Source organism: Leucoraja erinacea, chromosome 4 (assembly GCF_028641065.1).
Source record: "Leucoraja erinacea ecotype New England chromosome 4, Leri_hhj_1, whole genome shotgun sequence".
NCBI classification, from domain to species: Eukaryota; Metazoa; Chordata; class Chondrichthyes; order Rajiformes; family Rajidae; genus Leucoraja; species Leucoraja erinaceus.
The window spans coordinates 18,841,051-18,865,760 of NC_073380.1; the positions used below are offsets into that span (position 1 = coordinate 18,841,051).

The 24,710-nt window shown below is 45.1% G+C and overlaps 2 protein-coding genes across 6 annotated transcripts in view; both read left to right on the top strand.

The window, feature by feature from the left end:
* LOC129696197 (amphiphysin-like) overlaps nt 1-24,710 on the top strand; it is a 221,110-nt gene that overhangs the window by 139,487 nt on the left and 56,913 nt on the right. For all 5 annotated transcript variants that reach the window (XM_055633840.1, XM_055633841.1, XM_055633837.1 and 2 more), the window contains 10 exons: nt 1,012-1,122; nt 6,961-6,984; nt 7,562-7,585; nt 9,961-9,993; nt 13,660-13,722; nt 14,990-15,052; nt 16,650-16,712; nt 18,312-18,374; nt 19,970-20,032; nt 21,627-21,689. In XM_055633840.1, coding sequence (XP_055489815.1) covers nt 1,012-1,122; nt 6,961-6,984; nt 7,562-7,585; nt 9,961-9,993; nt 13,660-13,722; nt 14,990-15,052; nt 16,650-16,712; nt 18,312-18,374; nt 19,970-20,032; nt 21,627-21,689 — 570 coding nt within the window. The remainder of the gene's footprint in view (nt 1-1,011; nt 1,123-6,960; nt 6,985-7,561; nt 7,586-9,960; nt 9,994-13,659; nt 13,723-14,989; nt 15,053-16,649; nt 16,713-18,311; nt 18,375-19,969; nt 20,033-21,626; nt 21,690-24,710) is intronic.
* On the top strand, nt 7,592-9,917 carry LOC129696199 (uncharacterized). Its single transcript, XM_055633842.1, has one exon. The coding sequence runs from the start codon at nt 8,023-8,025 to the stop codon at nt 9,781-9,783; it is 1,761 nt and encodes a 586-aa protein (XP_055489817.1). The 5' UTR covers nt 7,592-8,022; the 3' UTR covers nt 9,784-9,917.

Sequence of the window (24,710 nt, forward strand, 5' to 3'; positions counted from 1 at the left end):
AATAAAGATGGTGACTTTGCCTGAGACAACCCACCCAGCTCAGTAGGAACCACTGCAGCTTGGCTTAATTCATAGCCTCTGGCCTCATTCCTACTAGATGGTAGGAAAATGCCAGAAAATAATTAAACTTGATCCCAAAATATTATATAGAAGCAGGTTGTTTTATGCCGACAGTACAGAAAAATCCCTTGTGCAATTCTCCTTTCTCCGAGAAGCTAAAAGCTCACAGAAAGTTCTGTTGAGTGAAATTATTGGACGAACAGCAGCTATAACTATGTGAACAGGAAGATGGACGCATGGCTGATAAACCATGATAAACTGCCACTGAAACATCTAGTGATTGCACAGTCAAAACTGGGCCCTTCAGTGTTGGGACATGGGGAAGCAGGTCCTCAGTGGCGGGTCAATTGATATGCAAACACCAGGTGATGGGATAATTAGAACAGGTCCATCAGGGATGTGACGGCCGGAACTCCGTGCATCAGTGCTGAGTCGACAATTGTCGCAGAAACATCTACTGAGGGGACAGTCAGAACTGGGTCCTTCATATTGGGACAGCTGGAGCTGGATCCATCAGACTGTAACAGTTTGAGCTGAGACCTTCAGTGCTGGGACATTTGAAGCTGGGACCACTGATGGTGGGACAATTGATGTGTCAGTGCTGAGGCCATTGTAGTAAATACCACCTTGTCAGCAAATGCATTTGATCCGCATTAGAACCAGCAGCCTTCGTTTTGTGATGTTCCTTTGGAGTCAAAACTGAAGTATGTTTCATTAAGACACTGGTATCGCTGTCTCGTTGTAGGACACTGATCTTTCTTTTTTATTCTGGTTTTGAAATCATGTATTGTGGTTTTTTTTAATATATAATTTTTGATGCTTTTTATGTGATATTCTTGCTGTAGCCGGAGCAACCTTTCCGTAACACCTTGTCTGGACCTTGGATATAAAGTCGCTATTATTTGATTATTATTGTTTATTATTTTGATTTCTCTTTCATTCTTGCTGCAGCCGGAGCAACCTGCCGCTCACCCAGGGGAGTCGCTGCTTGACCTGGACTTTGATCCTTTCAAACCAGACCAGACCAGTACCGTAACTCAAAGTCAGTCGCCGCATGCTCAGGTCTGTGTTGAGGAATGTCTTTTTTATTTGTAAGATATACGCACAGAATTGGTGTTCAAATAGGATTTGTGACGGGAAACTCGGAATTCTGGGTTGTGAATTGTCAGTTCATAATGTGCATTTTGTTACCGTTGATTCTCTTCCTGGGTGGTTGGGCGATGGTGGTAGGGATCAGGCTGATATACAGTCTGGGCACAGTGTCAAGCTTGCATAAATACTCCGGCAGGGAGGTTGCAATATCAGGTAAGGAGTCTGCATCTGCTTTGGTCGGAAATGTATATGAATGAGTCTATTCTCAGTAGGGTTGCCAACTGTCCCGTATTACCCGGGACATCCTGTATATTGGGCTAAATTGGTTTGTGGCATACGTTCTTGTCCCGTATTTGACTGCTACTACTCGGGTCGAGGGGACTGTCGGGTCGGAGCACTGCGTCCGGCCCCACCTCACCCGTCCCAACGTAGTGCAGCCCATGGAGTGCAGCAGCAGCGCCTCGCCCATGGCCCCGTCGGTCGGCAGCCCGGCCAGCTGTCTGACCTTCGGACCTTCGTTTACCACCGACATCACCACCTCTCCTTCTCAGGGCCAATCATCGGTTCATGAGCTGGATGGGGTGCCAGACTTTACGCACGACGTCACGCCGGCGAAAACGCCTCAGCTGGCCCGCCGGCTGGGCTTTGTGCGCAGTCCAGCACACGGGCCAACCGATCATTCACCCAGACACGGCCGAGTCGGTCAACAAATTGCCGTCGGGAATTTGTCCCGTATTTTGACCTTTTGTCCCTTATTTGGGAGTGAGAAAATTGGCAACCTTAATTCTCAGATAGGAAAGTATCTGTAGATGTGAGGTGGAGATGAGATCCAATGGCAGGGGAAAGCAAGATATATTGAAGGTCAGAATCTTCTGGGAAGCACTCGTGTTCCTCTTAGCCATGAGTAGCATCTTAAAGGCCCGAGACCCCAAACTCCCCAAATCTGTCCTCACCTTCCCAATGCTGTTGGGATTCCTGGGCGTTTGAAAATAGGGTTTAACCTGAAAACGCAATGACGCAACAGATGCCAGTTGCAGGAATCTGGAGCTGGAATCAAAATGCTGGAAGAAATCAAAAGGTCAGGTAGCATCTATGGTGGAAAAGGGATAGTTAAGCATTCAGATCTCAAAAGGTAACCAGGTTTAAAATATGGCAATCTTAAAATCCAGGTTTAAAAGAGCAATGGCCATGAAAGCTAATGTGTTGTTGCTACAGGCAAGTCATTCACTCATGGTTTTGTTGGGTCACACTACCCAGCTGACCATTATGTTCTCATGCCATCTAGGAATTGGCAACCAATGTTGCCCTTCCTGGAGCAATGTTGGGGTCAGATACGTTACTGCCCCTCAGCTCAGGACACTGGTCTCTGCCCCTGTACAGTATTGCATCCAGTGACCCTGCAGGATGTCCGCTGTAAAAAAGCATTAGCCTTAAAATCCTTCATCCCCAAGATCACGATCTGCATCCTTGTATAAATAGCATTGATTTCCATGATCACCTGCAGATGATAAGAGATTTTGTTTTCTCAATCAGTGTGATTATGTTTCATAATTGATTTAAAGTTCTGATGGTGGAATGGAACAAGTTTCAAGAATTGCATGGCATCCAGGGAGAGCTAGCTGCCAGGCTACAGAATTGGCTTCATGTTGTGGATGATCAGCCATGATCGCAGTGAATGGCGGTGCTGGCTCGAAGGGCCGAATGGTCTACTCCTGCACCAATTGTCTATTGTCTATTGATCTCCTGTGATCTAACCATTTAAGATGGAAATATGCAATATATGGCATGACCCTTGTCAGCAATGATGTTCAGAGGGATCCTTTGGTCCAAGTTCATGGACCTTGAAAGTGGCACCATGTGGGTAGAATGGTAAAGAAGGCACATGGTACGCTTGCGTTCATTGGTTGAGGCATTGAGTATAAGTCACAAAGTCATGATGCAGCTAAATGGGACTTTGGTTCGGTTGTATTTGGAGCATTACCCGCAGTTTTGTTCGCTCGAATGCAGGAAAGATGTGGAGGTTTAGCAGAATGATACCTGGAATAAAGGGGACTGCAACAAGGAGAGATTAGACAGACTTGGATTGTTTTCATTGGAGCACTGGAGGTTGAGGAGAGACCTGATAGAAGCATTTAAAATTATGAGAGGCCTAGCATAGGGTAGACAGTCAGGATGTAAATATCAAATTCTATGTGGCATAGCTTTAAGTTGAGATGTCTAAGTTTAAAGGAGATGTGCAGGGCAAGGTTTTTACATTGATGGGCCTGTCCAACTTAGGCGATTTTTTAGGGGACTACAGGCGACTAGGCAGTCGCCACATCGTCGCTGGGGTGTCGCATGTATAGTCGTGAGTAGTCTCCTCAGTTGCCCAAAGAGTCGAAGCGTCTTTCTGGTCACCGCTGGATTTTCAACATGTGGAACATTTTTCGGCAACAGTGGCATCGTAGGATGTAGCCAGGTTAACATAAGTTGTCACCAGGATGCCGTAGGTTGTTGCCAGTGCTGACCGGTGAATTCCATTGTCGTTGTCGCCAGCAGTCGCCTAAAAAATCGCCTAAGTGGGACAGGCCCATGAGGAGGTGGGTAACTGGAATGAACTGCCAAAATTGGTACTGGAGGTAGATACAATAGTGACATTTAAAAGGCTTTTAGATATACACATGGGTATGCAGGGAATGGAAGGATATGGATTATATGGAGGCAGATAAGAATTGGTCTTGCCATCATGTTCAGCACAGACATTGTGGATTGATGGTTCTATATAAGCCTTGTTTCTCATAGTTGATGGTGGGATGGGATGTGTTGAATAATAGTTTGTGATGGGAAGTTGAATTTTAATATGATTCACAGAGCTAGACCACTTGAATTAAGTCATCAAGTAACCTCTAACATTGCACCAGAACCATTGGCTTCCTGACACTGGGCACCAAATTATCTGCCCCTTGTGTCTGGAAGGCCTCCTGTACCACTCTGCTACAGAGCTAATGTCCTCCTTTCCCCCTGGATCTCTCCCCATTCGATCTCCATTGCAATGCTGTTTGCTCCAGTGTTTGCTCTCTCCAATATTCGGCCATTGTTCTCTTCATCCCAGGTCAAATGTAACTTGTAGGGGGTTTCTACAACTTGTTGCAGCCACAACGCTCCCTCTCTCTAAGAAACAAAGGCTTGCATGGGGCAGCACAAGTGTTCTTCAAACACCCCCAGTCAGTTATGATTTTGATCCAAGGGGACTCTGCTGTCACAGGCAGCTGCTGAACATACAGCCAATGCCAGAACATATAACAGTGAGCTAACAACTGTAGTCATTACTTTCCACTGTGAAAAAATTATAAGACAGTGTGTTGCCAAATCTCAGGCTGAATCATGGTGACCTACAGCTAATGATACCCCAGAAAAACACTCGCTGTGAGATAAAAAGAGAAGTAATGATGATTAAAAAAATAACAATGATAAAGGAAACAGGCCATTGTTAACTGTTTGTTGGGTGAAAATTTGTCTATATCTCTCGTTTTCCCTTTCCCCGAACTAGTCTGAAGAAGGGTCTCGACCCGAAACGTCACCCATTCCTTCTCTCCAGAGGTGCTGCCTGTCCCGCTGAGTTACCCCTGCTTTCTTTGTCTATCTTTGGTTTAACCCAGCATCTGCAGTTCCTTCCTATACGCTTCTTTCTTCATTGCTTGTTTGTGTGAGGGTTGTCATTCCTCAAGGAGCCACCTCCTCCTCAGCTCCTCTAATATTGTGGCCGCAGGGGGTCAGCAGGTTGCCTCGTGCACAGGACGTCTCTCCTAGTGTGTTTCCCACTGACCAGCAACTAAATGACCATCTGAGTGAATGTAGGAATGGTGCAACTCTTCCATGTCACCCCCATGGCAGGCAAAGTGTGTGTGTTAGTGCTAAATGGCTGCCAAGAAGGTGTGTTTTTAAAGGCTGTCACCATTTCTCTCATTGCTGTGCATCAGAGTGTCGGAGATGTGTTGAAGCAAATGAGATCCTGTCAGACAGCGTACATCCCACTCCAGTGCTTATTGACGGGGCAGAAATCCCGGGTGGGGACAGGGGACACGTCCCCTCCATGTTTTGAGAGGAGGGGGACAATCCCCCCCCCATGTTTTGTAATCCGGGTTTTGAAATTTGGTGAAAAAAAATCTATTAAAAATCTCCGCTTTCCGCAAGACAGTGGGGGTGGAACTGATGGTCAAGGGCGCCGATTGGACGAGAGAGACGTCGGTCAGCAGGCAGTGCGGGGGACTGGACATGATGATTCAGCCCGATGATTGGAGGAGGGTGGTGGGACTGAGGATAGAGCACGGTGATTGGAAGAGGGAGACGTCCTGGTGGAGCAAAGATCATAGAGCAGAGCTTGAATCAGCCCGTTCGCGGGGCCTTTCATCGCCCGACCCGGCGCGGCTTAAAATCAGCCACGGTATCTTCCATCGCCCCGCGGTCAAATTGCTGCATCGAGACGATCGAGGCTCCCGATGTTGAAGCCCCCGCCAGGCGATGGAAGATCCCGCGGCCGATTTTAAGCCGTGCCGGGTGATGAAAGGCCCCGCGAACGGGCCGATTCAAGCCCCACGATTCGGGGCGGACAAAGCTGCTGTTGCTGGAGTTCGAAATCGGGCACCAACCAGGTCAGCTCCCAATGTTACTGTCCACATGGCCCACGGCTGAAGCATAGCGTGTGTGTGTGTGTGTGTGTGTGTGTGTGTGTGTGTGTGTGTGTGTGTGTGTGTGTGTGTGTGTGTGTGTGTGTGTGTGTGTGTGTGTGTGTGTGTGTGTGTGTGTGTGTGTGTGTGTGTGTGTGTGTGTGTGTGTGTGTGTGTGTGTGTGTGTGTGTGTGTGTGTGTGTGTGTGTGTGTGTGTGTGTGTGTGTGTGTGTGTGTGTGTGTGTGTGTGTGTGTGTGTGTGTGTGTGTGTGTGTGTGTGCATACAGCCACCAAGAAATCGCGTCCCCCCCATGTTTTGATAGCGATTTCCGCCACTGATGAATGTGTAAAACCGCGACAGCATTCCTTCTCTATGCATTTTGGTCAGTTTTGCTATTTTTTATTTTGAGGAGGGTCCAATTTTATACTAGCATTAAACACAATGATGTTTAACTGCACAAAAAATAGATATTATTCCTGAATTCTAAGTTAGTTTAGTTTAGAGATACAGCACGGAAACAGACCTAAGGCCCACCGAGTCAGCACCGGCCAGCGATCCAGCCCGATATCCTCCACACACTAGGGACAATTTACATTTACACCAAGCCAATTAGCCTACAAACCTGTGCGTCTTTGGAGTGTGGGAGGAAACCAAAGATCTCAGAGAAAACCCACGCAGGTCACGGGGAGAACGTACAAACTCCGTACAGACAGCACCCGTGGTCAGGATTGAACCCGGGTCCCTGGCGTTGTAACGCAGCAACTCTACCACTGCACCACCGTGCCACCCAAGGTGAATAGGTGAATTTCTAGGTAAATGCGTAGCTTTCATTATCTGTAACTTATGCCTTGTACTGTCCTCCCTGAGACCCTATTCCCCCTCTCCAATTTTAAGATCCTCCCTAGAGCCGCAGTCAGGCCGAGTTATTAGACACTGCTCCAGAGAGGGTACACACACTATGCCTCATCATTTGTTGTTTAATTATGTTAGTTGGAAAGATCTTATGACATTATTCTGCATTAAAGTGCTAAATAAATGAAGATTGCATTTTTGCTTCGTCCTGATGTCATGCTAGAAGTGGGTAAAAGTTATATGTATGATTTCTGCACACCCTGCACACTGTTTTAACAAGGATGTGTTTTTCTTTTAATCCACTTTCAGACTCTTCCTTGGGATCTGTGGGAGGTAGGAACCATATATTTTCCATCTGACAACAAACTCTGTAGATTTATTAACTGTTAAGAAAATCTTCATCTGGAGCATTCTTGTCAGAGTAATTTCTCAGGTGGATTAGATTAGAAATAAATGCACACGAGCCTGCAGCGTAATTTGACTGCATTTCGACGTGAAAACACAGCACAAACTGATGAGAAAAGGTGGATTAGATTAGAAAATGATTAGAAAATGCATCCTGTGTAAAAAAATCCATCAGAACAGTCTAATTAGTCGCAGGAAGGCTAGTGAATTATTCAAAAGAAAGAATTGACTGTGAAATTGTTTTAAAATTATCATATAGCACAGCAACACCCCACAATTTAGACAGAATTCTCATTGATTTTGGTTGGGATGTTAAATATATATCGACCAAAAAAATTTAAGATACAAAATTATTTTTTTAATTTAAAAGGCTGCTGGTTTTGTGAATGCACTTTCTGCACTCATGACAAATGTCAGATTAAAACAAGTGTGAAACTTCATACTATATAATGACAGTAGAATTGACATACTGCTCTGTAAATGCCTCTTTTTTGTTTTTCTCAAGGCCAACACAGAACTGGTTCAGCCTGTGAGTATATTTCCTCATGTCCCGAATATGTAGTTTGGCCTGAAGATAAGCGCACTAATTTCTGAGAAAATGAAGCACATTAGTACACTTGTCGTTCAATGTTAACTCTATGCTTTTGTCTTTACTAGATTTACTTGGTCTTTCTTAATGTAAATTTGCACATGTTTCACTGTGTGTAATGTCCCACTCAATTTATTCTCAGTGATGGATGCGGATGGAGGGGTGAGGGTTGTTGGGAGAGGGGACAACTTGTGGTCTGATGCTCCATAGTGGACCATATGTACACAGAGCTGGTTTTATGCCCAGTTCTATGCCCATTAACACCAGCTGACCCTCGAACCCTACCAAGTAAACGTGTTGGTTTATGATTCTCATATCCATATCCTGCGCTTTATTTCATATAATTTATTTTAATTTGTTCCTCTGGTTGAAAAAACATGTTTTTGTTTTGCTTTTTAAAAAATCATATCTGCTTTTGCTATCTTTTATATCTGTCTTCACCCATTTTCTGTCAAAAGCCCGACTCGTCAAAAAGTCTCTTCTCTGACTATATGCCGGCGGGAGATGACAGCACAGATACTGGTGCACCAAGGGACGTTAACGCAGCAGTTACTGGAGTGGCTGCAAGCCAGCACTGCGTGCCACTGCGCAGCTTAACGGAGACTGGCCTGCTTGTAAGCAGCGAGGAAGGCACTGTGGATGCTTGGCATCATGAAGCTCAGCCATGTGTTCGGGAGCAAGAAACTGCAGGAAGCTGTGCTGACCACTCAGATAAGAGCCTTGAGGACCCTGTGTATCAGGCGGAGGAAGAGGAGCAGGGTTCAGTCATTGCAGAGAATTGGCAGGAGAACCCATTAGACCAACAGGTAGACATTAAAGTAACGGAGAGCAGGATTTGGCAGACAGATCCGTGCGTAGAGCAAGAGCATGCCGCTGAATTCTGCATTAATCAGCAGACATCCTTGTCTCCTATTATACCCCTAGATATAGAAATGGGTCAAGGGGGAAGTGTGAGCCAGTTGGAACCGAGAGATAATGAATACAGGTCCGAACAGAGTGATTCACTGGATCAGCCAGGACATGAGGCAGTGGAGGTTGCATGTGAGGTTCATGAGGCCAAAACAAACACTAGTGAAGACTCTGGGAGAAATGATGAAGAGTTGAAATTCAGTGAAAGGCTTCAGAGCACCAAAAGCTACCAAAATGACCAGACAGCTGATCATTGTCCAGAAGCTAACATTCCACTTAACCATATAATAGATAACAGTCCAGATATGATAGAGGATCAAGACATTCCTTTGACATGTGCAGGCGAGGCTACTCCCAGTTGCCAGGAAATAGAGGGAATTGATTGCAGGAGTGAAGGGGACCAAATGTTTGCCTTTCAAGGTGACATCTTTGTTGTGAGCCCTGAGGAAATAGGCAGCACAGTGGAGTCTGAGGATATGGGGAGCCAGCCTGCACTAACTAGCACAAGCGACACAGCATCAGATAATGCAACCAGCACAGAAAGAGGAGCTGATCAAGCAGGTGAAGTCCATACTGAACTCCCAATTGTGAATCAAGCAGACACATGCCACCAAACGACTGACAACACAATTCCCCCTGAAAGCCCTAGGTCAGAGCCCAGGAGGAGGGAAAGGCAGGAGATATGGCCAGAGAACTGGGAGCCTATTGTTAGCAGCAGCAAGTGGGGTTTTGCAAGCCTGGCAGAAGACCAGACCCAAGGATTTGTTTTTTGGCCACTATCTCAAGAAAAGCAAGGGGAGATTGGTGAGCCGAGCGGAGATGGAAAAGTAGACTTTTGGAAAGAATGTGATCAGATTGAGAGTGTTCATCACACATCTGATGGTACAGGGGCTGGAAGCGTGCTGGGTGCTTCTGATCAGAGTGAGGCAGCACAGAACTTGTGTGGGGACGCTGAAAGCTCTGGTGATGGAGTTCAAGCTAAAGATACACATACCCCCCAATTGGCCGACCCAGTCAAGACTTTAAGCATCGCCAGCTACGAGAGTTCATCCGGCCCAAAAGATAATGAAACAAACATCTTGGATCTGTCGGAAGATGAGAGTGCAAACCGGAGATATGGACTGTTATACCAGGAACTAGATGCTGAAAGAGAAGAGGTACCGTGTCAAGTGTTTAGCGTAGAAAAAATACTAGGAATGACTAAATTTGACTGTAAATACCAGCTATAGCCCCATTATTATCCTTGTTTCTGTCTTTCCTTCAACTGCCTGCTGTTGTGTTATTCCTCCACAGGGCATGTCATAATTAATGGCCAATGTAATAGCTGTTGTGTAAAAAAGTGATTTCCCAGGTGATTTAGAAAATAGCCATGGATGGACTTCTCATTTCCTTTTCCATTTTTCCAGAAGCCCAGTGCTGCATTCAATGGATTCACACAGGTAAGAAATTAATGGTGAAGTTAATCGTCACTTTTTGGAGGTAGACAAAAATGCTGGAGAAACTCAGTGGGTGAGGCAGTATCTATGGAGCGAAGGAAATAGGCAACGTTTCGGGTCGAAACCCTTCTTCAGAGTGATGTGGAGGGGGGGGGGGGGGGGGGGGGGGGGGGGGGGGGGGGGGGGGGGGGGGGAGAAGAAAGAAGAGGTGGAGCCAGTGGGCTGAGGGAGAGCTGAGAAGGGGAGGAGAATGTAGGGACTACCTGAAATTAGAGAAGTCAATGTTCATACTGCTGGGGTGCAAACTGCCCAAACGAAATATGAGGTGCTGCTCCTCCAATTTACGATGGTCCTCACTCTGGCCATGGAGGAGGCTGAGGACAGAAAGCTCGGATTCGGAATGGGAGGGGGAGTTGAAGTGCTGAGCCACTGGGAGATCAGGTTGGTTATTGCAAACTGGATGGAGGTGTTGGGTGAAGCGATCGCCAAGCCTACACTTGGTCTCACTGATGTGGAGCAGCTGACATCCAGAGCAGCGGATGCAATAGATGAGGTTGGAGGAGGTGCAGGTGAACCTCTGCCGCACCTGAAAAGACTGCTTAGGTCCTTGAATTTAGTCAAGGGGGGAGGTAAAGCAACAAGTGTAGCATTTCTTGCAAATGCAAGGGAAAGTACCCGGAGAGGGGGTAGTTCGGGTGGGAAGGGACACATTTTTTGGAGATGGTTTCATGATGACCAACCGGGTTCCGTTCGAGCCTTTCAATAAATTGGAGCTTCTGACATGCAGTTTTGTCTGACCCGACGGCAGATCAGGCAATTAGATAAAGGGGAAGTTAGGGCCACATTCCCTGGGAAGCCAGCCTGAAGTTTCAAACATGGTCCACCTCCGCATGATCCATCTCTCCACGCTGCTTCTAATATCTCATTATTATTCTTTAACATTTCCGCAGACCTAGAGTGAAAATGGCAATTCTCTGAGTATGCATTGAGAAATAAAGGGAGAAATTAAATGATTATAAAGGTGTGGGATTTGACAGAAGGGCAATGCATTCCATGAGTGTATCTCTAACATTAGCACGTGCACCTCTGAGCCACAAGGTTGTGTGTTTAAACTTTGAGTAGACTTCGAGTAAACTCAGCACCTTGAGTAACATTCTTACACAGTTTAGTTTAGTTTCGATACAGCGCAGAAACAGGCCCTTTGGCCCACCGAGTCCATGCCGACCAGCGATCCCCGCACATTAACACTACTCTACACACACTAGGGACAATTTTATATTGATACCAAGCCAATTAACCTACAAACCTGGAGAGGGGTCTGAAGAAGGGTCTCGATCCGAAACGTCACCCATTCCTTCTCTCCAGAGATGTTGCCTGTCCCGCTGAGTTACTTCAGCATTTTGTGTCTACCTTCAATTTAAACCAGCATCTGCAGTTCTTTCCGACACATAACTCACAAACCTGTACATCTTTGGAGTTTGAGAGGGAATCAAAGATCGTGGAGAAAACACAGGCATGTCACAGGGAGAACGTACAAACACTGCACAGGCAGGCACCCAGAGTTTGCTGAAAATAATTGAACTCAAGAAGGTTAATTAATAAACTAGAGGCCATTATTTTCAATTGGGTACTCATTGGATAATGTTTTTAAATTTGTCTTTTTTTAAACATTTTTGATGATCGGTTAGAGGAAAGAACTGCTTCACAAACAATTACCTGATTTTGACATGTAGACATTATAATGTAAACAAACACCGTAGCCAATTCCACGCAGTAAGGTATCTGCCAAAGAGCGATGAGATAGACAACCAGTAAACCTGTTTAATACTCTAGGCTGAAGCATGATCATTGGATCAACAAGCTCACTGTTCTACTCCAGCATTTTGTGTCTATCTTCGGTGTAAACCAACATCTGCAGTTCCTTCCTACACAAGCTCATTCGATCAATAACTATTGCAACCATGAAGTGCCAATGCACTGCTGAAATGTCAACATGAATAATATATTTCAATCTGGGGGGTTGCTTTGAATCAATAGCCTTGCAGTCAAGGAATAATAATGTGATCGGTTTGAAAGTTAAAAACGTTTAATCTTTTTGGAACCTTGTTGTCCCTGACAATAGACAATAGGTGCAGGAGTAGGCCATTCGTGATCATGGCTGATCATCCACAATCAGCACCCCGTTCCTGCCTTCTCCCCATATCCCCTGACTCCGCTAACTTTAAGCGCTCCATCTAACTCTCTCCTGAAAGCATCCAGAAAACCGGCTTCCACCGCATTCTGAGGCAGAGAATTCCACAGACTCACAACTCTCTGTGTGAAAAAGTGTCCCTCATCTCCGTTCTAAATGGCTTACCCCGTATTCTTAAACTGTGGTTCTGGACTCCCCCAACATCGGGACCATGTTTCTGGCCCCTAGCGCGTCCAAACCCTTAATGATCATATATGTTTCAATAAAAGTCCCTCTCATCCTTCTAAATTCCAGAGTATACAAGCCGGCGGTCCATTCTATCAACATATGGAGTCCCGCCATCCCGGGATTAACCTGTTGAATCTACGCTGCACTCCCTCAATAGCAAGAATGTCCTTTCTCAAATTTGGAGACCAAAACTGCACACAATACTCCAGGTGTGGTCTCACTAGGGTCCTGTTCAACTGCAGAAGGACCTCTTTGCCCCTATACTCAACTCCACTTGCTCTAAAGGATAACATGCCATTCGCTTTCTTCACTGCCTGCTGCAACTGCATGCTTACTTTCAGTGAGTGATGAACAAGGACCCTCAGATCCCATTGTACTTCCCCTTTGCCCAACTTGACACCATTTAGATAATAATCTGCGCTCCAGCTTTTGCCACCAAAGTGGATAACCTCACATTTATCCACATTAAACTGCATCTACCATACATCTGCCCACTCACCCAACCTGTCCAAGACTAAGGGTCCCTGTGGATAGCGCAGTGTTGAAGCTGGTGCAAATGAGTATTAATTATGCCATTGACAGATGAAAGTGTCTTCCAGCTGCGCCCCTTACCCTGCATTACACAATCTGATTCATCCTGAAAAGTAACTGCATAGATCAGTGTAGTAGGATCACATCTATCGTATTCCTGGGATGTCAGGACTGTCTTATGAAGAAAGACTGGATAGACTTGGTTTATACTCTCTAGAATTTAGAAGATTGAGAGGGGATCTTATAGAAACTTACAAAATTCTTAAGGGGTTGGACAGGCTAGATGCAGGAAGATTGTTCCCGATGTTAGGGAAGTCCAGGACAAGGGGTCACAGCTTAAGGATAAGGGGGAAATCCTTTAAAACCGAGATGAGAAGAACTTTTTTAACGCAGAGGGTGGTGAATCTCTGGAACTCTCTGCCACAGAGGGTAGTTGAGGCCAGTTCATTGGCTATATTTAAGAGGGAGTTAGATGTGGCCCTTGTGGCTAAGGGGATCAGGGGGTATGGAGAGAAGGCAGGTACGGGATACTGAGTTGGATGATCAGCCATGATCATATTGAATGGCGGTGCAGGCTCGAAGGGCCGAATGGCCTACTCTTGCACCTAATTTCTATGTTTCTATGTTTCTATGTATCTCAGGCCTGGTGAGAAATTCTTCCTCTCCAGGAACATTTACTGACTAATATGTTTCCCTTTTGATGTCTTCACATTATAAAGCTGGATGCTGGAACCACAGGGGGAAACACAGAGTTGCCCAACCAAAGTGTGTTCGATACAATGGTAAGTCATGTTGCAATAATGTTTACAAATTTGTCTTTTTTTTAACAGTTTTGATGAGGAAAGAACTGCTTCACAACCAATGAATTGATTTTGACATGTAGACATTATAATGTAAACAAACACCGTAGCCAATTCCACGCAGTAAGGTATCTGCCAACGAGCAATGAGATAGACAACCAGTAAACCTGTTTAATACTCTAGGCTGAAGCATGATCATTGGATCAACAAGCCCGCTGTGCTACTCCAGCATTTTGTGTCTATCTTCGGTGTAAACCAGCATCTGCAATTCCTTCCTACACAAGCTCATTCGATCAATAACTCTTGCAACCATGAATTACCACTGCACTACTGTGCTGAAATATCAACTTGAATAATATATTTCAATCTGGGGGGTTGCTTTGAATCCATAGACTTGCGGCCAAGGAATAATAATGTGATTGGTTTGAAAGTTAAAAACGTTTAATCTTTTTGGAACCTTGTTGTCTCTGACAATAGACAATAGGTGCAGGAGTAGGCCATTCGGCCCCTCGAGACAGAACTCCCATTCAATGTGATCATGGCTGATCATCCACAATCAGTACCCCATTCCTGCCTTCTCCCCATATCCCCTGACCCCACTATTTTTAAGAGCTCTATCTAACTCTCTCTTGAAAGTATCCAGAGAACCAGCCTCCACCGCCCTCTGAGGCAGAGAATTCCACAGAGACACAACTCACTGGGTGAAAGCGTTTTTCCTCATCTTCGTTCTTAATGGCTTAGCACTTATTCTTCAACTATGGCCCTTGGTTCTGGACTCCCCCAACATCGGGAACATGTTCCCTGCTTCTAGCGTGTCCAAACCCTTAATAATCTTATATGTTTCAATAAGATATCCTCACATCCTTCTAAATTCCAGAGTATACAAGCCCGGAGGTCCATTCTATCAACATATGACAGTCCCGCCATCCTGGGAATTAACCTCGTGAACCTAGGCTACACTCCCTCAATAGGAAGAATGTCCCTCCTCAAATTTGGAGACCGAAACTGCGCACAATACCCCAGGTCTGGTCTGGTGCAGATGAGTATTAATGATGCCTTTGACAGATGAAAGTGTCTTCCAGCTGCGCCCCTTACCCTGCATTACACAATCTTTCTTCCTGAAAAGCCACTGCATAGATCAGTGTAGTAGGATCACACCTGTCGTATCTCAGGCCTGGTGAGAAATTCTTCCTCTCCAGTAACATTTACTGACTAATATGTTTCCCTTTCATGTCTTCACATTATAAAGCTGGATGCTGGAACCACAGGGGGAAACACAGAGTTGCCCAACCAAAGTGTGTTCGATACAATGGTAAGTCATGTTGCAATAATGTTTATAAATTTATCTTTTTTTTAATCAGTTTTGATGAGGAAAGAACTGCTTCACAACCAATGAATTGATTTTGACATGTAGACATTATAATGTAAACAAACACCGTAGCCAATTCCACGCAGTAAGATATCTGCCAAAGAGCAATGAGATAGACAACCAGTAAACCTGTTTAATACTCTAGGCTGAAGCATGATCATTGGATCACCAAGCTTCTGTGCTACTCCAGCATTTTGTGTCTATCTTCGGTGTAAACCAGCATCTGCAGTTCCTTCCTACACAAGCTCATTCGATCAATAACTCTTGCCACCATGAAGTACCACTGCACTACTGTGCTGAAATATCAACTTGAATGATATATTTCAATCTGGGGGGTTGCTTTGAATCCATAGCCTAGTGGCCAAGGAATAATAATGTGATTGGTTTGAAAGTTAAAAACGTTTAATCTTTTTGGAACCTTGTTGTCTCTGACAATAGACAATAGGTGCAGGAGTAGGCCATTTGGCCCCTCGAGCCAGCACTCCCATTCAATGTGATCATGGCTGATCATCCACAATCAGTACCCCATACCTGCCTTCTCCCCATATCCCCTGACTCCACTATCTTTAAGAGCTCTATCTAACTCTCTCTTGAAAGTATCCAGAGACCCAGCCTCCACCGCCCTCTGAGGCAGAGAATTCTACAGACTCACAACTCTCTGGTGAAAATGGTTTTCCTCATCTCCATTCTAAATGGCTTACCACTTATTCTTAAACTATGGCCCCTGGTTCTGGACTCCCCCAACATCGGGAACATGTTTCCTGCCTCTAGCATGTCCATACCTTTAATAATCTTATATGTTTCAATAAGATAGCCTCTTATCCTTTAAATTCCAGAGTATACAAGCCCGGTGGTCCATTCTATCAACATATGACAGTCCCGCAATCCCGGGAATTAACCTCGTGAACCTAGGCTGCACTCCCTCAATAGGAAGAATGTCCCTCCTCAAATTTGGAGACCGAAACTGCGCACAATACCCCAGGTGTGGTCTCACTAGGGTCCTGTACAACTGCAGAAGGACATCTTTGCCCCCATACTCAACTCCACTTGTTCTGAAGTCTAACATGCCATTCGCTTTCTTCACTGCCTGCTGTAACCGCAAGCTTACCTTCAGTGACTGATGAACAAGGACCCCCAGATCCTGTTCTATTCCCCTTTTCCCAACTTGACACCATTTAGATAATAATCCACGCTCCTGTTTTTGCCACCAAAGTGGATAACCTCACATTGATCCACATTAAACTGTATCTGCCATGCATCTGCTGACTCACCCAAACTGTCCAAGACTAAGGGTCCCTGTGGATAGCACAGTGTTGGAGCTGGTGCAGATGAGTATTAATGATGCCTTTGACAGATGAAAGTGTCTTCCAGCTGCGCCCCTTACCCTGCATTACACAATCTGGTTCATCTTGAAAAGCCGCTGCATCGATCAGTGTAGTAGGATCACACCTGTCGTATCTCAGGCCTGGTGAGAAATTCTTCCTCTCCAGTAACATTTAATGACTAATATGTTTCCCTTTGATGTCTTCACATTATAAAGCTGGATGCTGGAACCACAGGGGGAAACACAGAGTTGCCCAACCAAAGTGTGTTCGATACAATGGTAAGTCATGTTGCAATAATGTTTATAAATTTGTCTTTTTTTTAATCAGTTTTGATGAGGAAAGAACTGCTTCACAACCAATGAACTGATTTTGACATGTAGACATTATAATGTAAACAAACACCGTAGCCAATTCCACGCAGTGAGGTATCTGCCAACGAGCGATGAGATAGACAACCAGTAAACCTGTTTAATACTCCAGGCTGAAGCATGATCATTGGATCAACAAGTCCGCTGTGCTACTCCAGCATTTTGTGTCTATCTTCGGTGTAAACCAGCATCTGCAGTTCCTTCCTACACAAGCTCATTCGATCAATAACTCATGCAACCATGAAATGCCACTGCACTACTGTGCTGAAATATCATCTTGAATGATATTTTTCAATCTGAGGGGTTGCTTTGAATCCATAGCCTAGTGGCCAAGGAATAATAATGTGATTGATTTGAAAGTTAAAAACGTTTAATCTTTTTGGAACCTTGTTGTCTCTGACAATAGACAATAGGTGCAGGAGTAGGCCATTTGGCCCCTCGAGCCAGCACTTCCATTCAATGTGATCATGGCTGATCATCCACAACCAGTACCCCATTCCTGCCTTCTCCCCATATCCCCTGACTCCACTATTTTTAAGAGCTCTATCTAACTCTCTCTTGAAAGTATCCAGAGACCCAGCCTCCACCGCCCTCTGAGGCAGAGAATTCCACAGACTCACAACTCTCTGGGTGAAAATGTTTTTCCTCATCTCCATTCCAAATGGCTTACCACTTATTCTTAAACTATGGCCCCTGGTTCTGGACTACCCCAACATCGGGAACATGTTCCCTGCCTCTAGCGTGTCCAAACCCTTTAATAATCTTATATGTTTCAATAAGATAGCCTCTCATCCTTTAAATTCCAGAGTATACAAGCCCGGTGGTCCATTCTATCAACATATGACAGACCCGCCATCCCGGGAATTAACCTCGTGAACCTAGGCTGCACTCCCTCAATAGGAAGAATGCCCCTCCTCAAATTTGGAGACCGAAACTGCGCACAATACCCCAGGTGTGGTCTCACTGGGTTCCTGTACAACTGCAGAAGGACCTCTTTGCCCCCATACTCAACTCCACTTGTTCTGAAGGCTAACATGCCATTCGCTTTCTTCACTGCCTGCTGTATCCGCATGCTTACTTTCAGTGACTGATGAACAATGACCCCAGATCCTGTTCTATTTCCTTTTTCCCAACTTGACACCATTTAGATAATAATCCGCGCTCCTGTTTTTGCCACCAAAGTGGATAACCTCACATTTATCCACATTAAACTGCATCTGTCATGCATCTGCCGACTCACCCAAACTGTCCAAGACTAAGGGTCCCTGTGGATAGCACAGTGTTGGAGCTGGTGCAGATGAGTATTAATGATGCCTTTGACAGATGAAAGTGTCTTCCAGCTGCGCCCCTTACCCTGCATTACACAATCTGGTTCATCTTGAAAAGCCACTGCATAGATCAGTGTAGTAGGATCACACCTGTCGTATCTCAGGCCTGGTGAGAAATTCTTCCTCTCCAGTAACATTTAATGACTAATATGTTTCCCTTTGATGTCTTCACATTATAAAGCTGGATGCTGGAACCACAGGGGGAAACACAGAGTTGCCCAACCAAAGTGTGTTCGATACAATGGTAAGTCATGTGGCAACAATGTTTATAAATTTGTCTTTTCTTTATCAGTTTTGATGAGGAAAGAACTGCTTCACAACCAATGAACTGATTTTGACATGTAGACATTATAATGTAAACAAACACCGTAGCCAATTCCACGCAGTTAGGTATCTGCCAACGAGCGATGAGATAGACAACCAGTAAACCTGTTTAATACTCTAGGCTGAAGCATGATCATTGGATCAACAAGCCCGCTGTGCTACTCCAGCATTTTGTGTCTATCTTCGGTGTAAACCAGCATCTGCAGTTTCTTCCTACACAAGCTCATTCAATCAATAGCTCTTGCAACCATGAAGTGCCACTGCACTACTGTGCTGAAATATCAACTTGAATAATATATTTCAATCTGGGGGGTTGCTTTGAATCCATAGCCTAGTGTCCAAGGAATAATAATGTGATTGGTTTGAAAGTTAAAAACGTTTAATCTTTTTGGAACCTTTTTGTCTCTGACAATAGACAATAGGTGCAGGAGTAGGCCATTCGGCCCCTCGAGCCAACACTCCCATTCAATGTGATCATGGCTGATCATCCACAATCAGTACCCCATACCTGCCTTCCCCCCATATCCCCTGACTCCACTATCTTTAAGAGTATTATCTAACTCTCTCTTGAAAGTATCCAGAGAACCTGCCTCCACCGCCCTCTGAGGCAGAGAATTCCACACTCACAACTCTGGGTGAAAATGTTTTTCCTCATCTCCGTTCTAAATGGCTTACCACTTATTTATAAACTATGGCCCCTGGTTCTGGACTCCTCCAACATCGGGAACATGTTTCCTGCCTCTAGCGTGTCCAAACCCTTAATAATCTTATATGTTTCATTAAGATACCTTCTCATCCTTCTAAATTCCAGAGTATACAAGTCTGGTGGTGCTATCTATCAACATATGACAGACCCACCATCCCAGGAATTAACCTCATGAACCTAGGCTGTACTCGCTCAATAGCAAGAATGTCCCTCTTCAAATTTGAGGACCGAAACTGCGCACAATACTCCTGGTGTGGTCTCACTGTGTTCCTGTACAACTGCAGAAGGAACTCTTTGCCCCCATACTCAACTCCATTGATCTGAAGGCTAACATGCCATTCGCTTTCTTCACTGCCTGCTGTATCCGCATGCTTACTTTCAGTGACCGATGAACAAGGACCCCCAGATCCTGTTCTATTCTCCTTTTACCCAACTTGACACCATTTAGATAATAATCCGCGCTCCTGTTTTTGCCACCAAAGTGGATAACCTCACATTTATCCACATTAAACTGCATCTGCCATGCATCTGCCGACTCACCCAAACTGTCCAAGACTAAGGGTCCCTGTGGATAGCACAGTGTTGGAGCTGGTGCAGATGAGTATTAATGATGCCTTTGACAGATGAAAGTGTCTTCCAGCTGCGCCCCTTACCCTGCATTACACAATCTGGTTCATCTTGAAAAGCCACTGCATAGATCAGTGTAGTAAGATCACACCTGTCGTATCTCAGGCCTGGTGAGAAATTCTTCCTCTCCAGTAACATTTAATGACTAATATGTTTCCCTTTGATGTCTTCACATTATAAAGCTGGATGCTGGAACCACAGGGGGAAACACAGAGTTGCCCAACCAAAGTGTGTTCGATACAATGGTAAGTCATGTGGCAACAATGTTTATAAATTTGTCTTTTCTTTATCAGTTTTGATGAGGAAAGAACTGCTTCACAACCAATGAATTGATTTTGACATGTAGACATTATAATGTAAACAAACACCGTAGCTAATTCCACGCAGTAAGGTATCTGCCAACGAGCGATGAGATAGACAACCAGTAAACCTGTTTAATACTCTAGGCTGAAGCATGATCATTGGATCAACAAGCCCGCTGGGCTACTCCAGCATTTTGTGTCTATCTTCGGTGTAAACCAGCATCTGCAGTTCCTTCCTATACAAGCTCATTCGATCAATAACTCTTGCAACCATGAAGTACCACTGCACTACTGTGCTGAAATATCACTTGAATAATATATTTCAATCTGGGGGGTTGCTTTGAATCCATAGCCTAGTGGCCAAGGAATAATAATGTGATTGGTTTGAAAGTTAAAAACGTTTAATCTTTTTGGAACCTTTTTGTCTCTGACAATAGACAATAGGTGCAGGAGTAGGCCATTCGGCCCCTCGAGCCAGCACTCCCATTCAATGTGATCATGGCTGATCATCCACAATCAGTACCCCATACCTGCCTTCTCCCCATATCCCCTGACTCCACTATCTTTAAGAGTATTATCTAACTCTCTCTTGAAAGTATCCAGAGAACCTGCCTTCACCGCCCTCTGAGGCAGAGAATACCACACTCACAACTCTGGGTGAAAATGTTTTTCCTCATCTCCGTTCTAAATGGCTTACCACATATTTATAAACTATGGCCCCTTGTTCTGGACTCCTCCAACATCGGGAACATGTTTCCTGCCTCTGGCGTGACCAAACCCTTAATAATCTTATATGTTTCATTAAGATACCTTCTCATCCTTCTAAATTCCAGAGTATACAAGTCCGGTGGTGCTATCTATCAACATATGACAGACCCACCATCCCAGGAATTAACCTCGTGAACCTAGGCTGTACTCGCTCAATAGCAAGAATGTCCCTCCTCAAATTTGGGGACCGAAACTGCGCACAATATTCCAGGTGTGGTCTCACTGGGTTCCTGTACAACTGCAGAAGGACCTCTTTGCCCCTATACTCAACTCCACTTGTTCTGAAGGCTAACATGCCATTCGCTTTCTTTACTGCCTGCTGTATCCGCATGCTTACTTTCAGTGACTGATGAACAAGGACCCCCAGATCCTGTTCTATTCCCCTTTTCCCAACTTGACACCATTTAGATAATAATCCGCGCTCCTGTTTTTGCCACCAAAGTGGATAACCTCACATTTATCCACATTAAACTGCATCTGCCATGCATCTGCCGACTCACCCAAACTGTCCAAGACTAAGGGTCCCTGTGGATAGCACAGTGTTGGAGCTGGTGCAGATGAGTATTAATTGTGCCTTTGACAGATGAAAGTGTCTTTCAGCTGCACGTTTTACCCTGCATTACACAATCTGATTCATCTTGAAAATCTACTGCATAGATCATTGTAGTAGGATCACACCTGTCGTATCTCAGGTCTGGTGAGAAATTCTTCCTTTTCAGTAATATTTACTGACTAATATGTTTCCATTTGATGTCTTCACATTATAAAGCTGGATGCTGGAACCACAGGGGGAAACACAGAGTTGCCCGACCAAAGTGTGTTCGATACAGTGGTAAGTCATGTTGCACTCTGCTGCATTTTTGATCTATAATCTTGGTGCCAGTGGTCTTTTCTGCATGATGTTTGTTTTGTCAGTTGAGTAGTGTTACTGGAAGGCCATAAACCTCTGGGTAAACTCAGCAGGTCAGTGGAAAGAGAAAATGAACATTTATGGATTTAAATCATCTTCATTAGAACCGAGAGAGGGAGGAAACAGATTTGTTTTAATTTTCAGAAAGTGTTGTGTGGGGTTGAAGAGGAAAAAGCGGTATGTGTCTGGTGATGTGAAGTCAGAGTAGCTGTATGGATAACCTATAAATCAAGCACGTGCCGTGAGTAATTACTCAGTGTAAGCAGGTGGCTTTTAAAAAAAAATCTTAAACAGTGCATGCGCAGATTGTTCTCTCCTTAAAAATAAAAATTAAAAATAAGTAACAATTTAATTTTCCCAAGGCTTCTAAATCGCCTTAATTTTTTAATTATTGAATGGGTGGGGGACGGAGGATGAAGGCAGGTGGAGAGATGGTGGGAAAAACGGGAGCACACCGGGACGTTGAATCAGTTGTCTTCTTATTGAATGACAATACTAATTCAAGGGACCAATTGGAGGGAGAGATCCTTTCACAGCATTTGGAGAGTCTGTGCCAGGGTTAAAGTTGCGGGGAGGGCAGGAGTGTTGAGAAGGAGGGGGTCGGAGATCATGTCAGACTTACTCACCGCTGCCTCAGCTCTCCGGGCACGGATAGCAGAACTGGCCGCCACTTGCGGGGAAGGAAGCAGCTCGGGTGGCTGCGAGCGGCCGCCGGGACCCGACAGCAGAACCGGCTGCCACTTCAGCGCCTTCTGCTGACCCGCTCACCTCTGGCAGTGCTCTCCGACTGAACACCTCTCACCTTCTGCTTCCGGCTTCACTCATGTCAGTTGCTTCCCGCAAATCCTTAAATTCCCTCAGCTGAGTAACATCAATTGGTCCCTTGAGCGCACTGTCGGAATTTAAGGATTTGCGGGATGCCGGCCGACGAGCGGCAGGAGAGAGGTGTTCAGACAGAGAACCCTGCCAGAGGTGAGCGGGGCCCAGCAGAAGGGGCTGCATTGGCAGCCGGTTATGCTGTCTGGTCCCAGCGGCTGCTCGCAGTCACCCGAGCTGCTTCCTTCCTCGGAAGTGGAGGCCAGTTCTGCTCTCCTTGCCCGGAGCGCTGCGGGAGCCACCCGAGCTCATTCACTCATCGGCCACAATGCAGTGGCTCTGTGCCCGGAGAGTCGCAAGTGGATTACTGGCCCCGATCCCCTCCTTCACAACGCTCCTGCCCTCCCCGCAACTTCACCCAGGCCAGACTCCTCATACACTGTGAAAGGAGCTCTCCCCTACCCACCCTGGGAAATACAGTATTTAAAAACATAAAGTACCAAGAAAACTTACCACGGTATTGGTACACGAACTCCATTCTTCTCTCTTTGCTTCCGAACATACTCTTCAGATAATGGCAATCCATATTTGAAAAACCCGCCAAGAAACCGCGCTGCGCATGCACAGTACAGCAAAGGCAGAATTTCAGCTGCCTTCAGCTCCCCTTGAAATTGACAGCTTCCAGCAGTGCTGACGGCACGTGGGCTGCACAGATCTTCACATGTTACAAGTGCTGTGGTTGAAAGGCCCGGAGAATTGTGCCTACCTAACAGATCGATCTCTTAGATAGGCATAATTCTCCTATGCCTTTACTATTTATATTTAATGATTACCATGTCATTATTGTAGTCAGGGTAGGCAGTGCCTACCTTGTCTACCCTGACGGCACGTGCCTGCTATAAATTGACCTCGAGATGATGTTTTAAAGGGGTAGTTAGAGTTGAAGAGAGAATCGAAGAAAGCAACATAAACGTTATAAAATGAGGGCAGTGACAGAGAGACCACAAAGAGGCAAATATAAAATTTCCAAAATGCAGGGCTGTGTGACATGCCAGGTAGTTTGGACTGTGCTAATGAAAGTGAAACTCTGAGTCAATATATCAGGTGGATGGCTAGTTTTCATGCGGGCAGAGAATGTTAGTTACCAGAAGTTGTTGGCTTCAATGTTGAGTCGAACACTAAGTGCTGGTTTCTCCACTGCAGCTGAGACCACATTGTCAACACCAAAACAAGTCCAATGATAGACACAATAATCTGGAGTAACTCAGCGGGACCGGCAGTATCTCTGGAGAGAAGGAATGGGTGACGTTTCAGGTTGAGACCCTTCTTCAGACTCTGAAGAAAGGTCTCGACCTGAAACGTTACCCATTCCTTCTCTCCAGTGGTGCAGCCTGACCCACTGAGTTACTTCAGCTTTTTGTGTCTATCTTCGATTTAAACCAGCATATGGAGTACCTTCCTAAACTGAACCTACAAACCTGTACATCTTTGGAGTGTGGGAGGAAACCGAAGGTCTTGGAGAAAACCCATGCAGGTCAAGGGGAGAACGTACAAACTCTCTACAGCCAAGCACCCGTAGTTTGCTAAAAAATAATTTAACTCAAGGAGGTTAATTAAATAGAGGCCATTATTTTCATTTGGTTACTCAGTCGATAATGTTTTTAAATTTGTCTTTTTTTTTAAACAGTTTTGATGATCGGTTAGAGGAAAGAACCGCTTCACAACCAATGAATTGATTTTGACATGTAGACATTATAATGTAAACAAACACCGTAGCCAATTCCACGCAGTAAGGTATCTGCCAAAGAGCGATGAGATAGACAACCAGTAAACCTGTTTAATACTCTAGGCTGAAGCATGATCATTAGATCAACAAGTCCGCTGTGCTACTCCAGCATTTTGTGTCTACCTTCTGTGTAAACCAGCATCTGCAGTTCCTTCCTACACAAGCTCATTCGATCAATAACTCTTGCGACCATGAAGTACCACTGCACTACTGTGCTGAAATTTCAACTTGAATAATATATTTCAATCTGGGGGGTTGCTTTGAATCCATAGACTTGCGGCCAATCATGTGATTGGTTTGAAAGTTAAAAACATTTAATCTTTTTGGAACCTTGTTGTCTC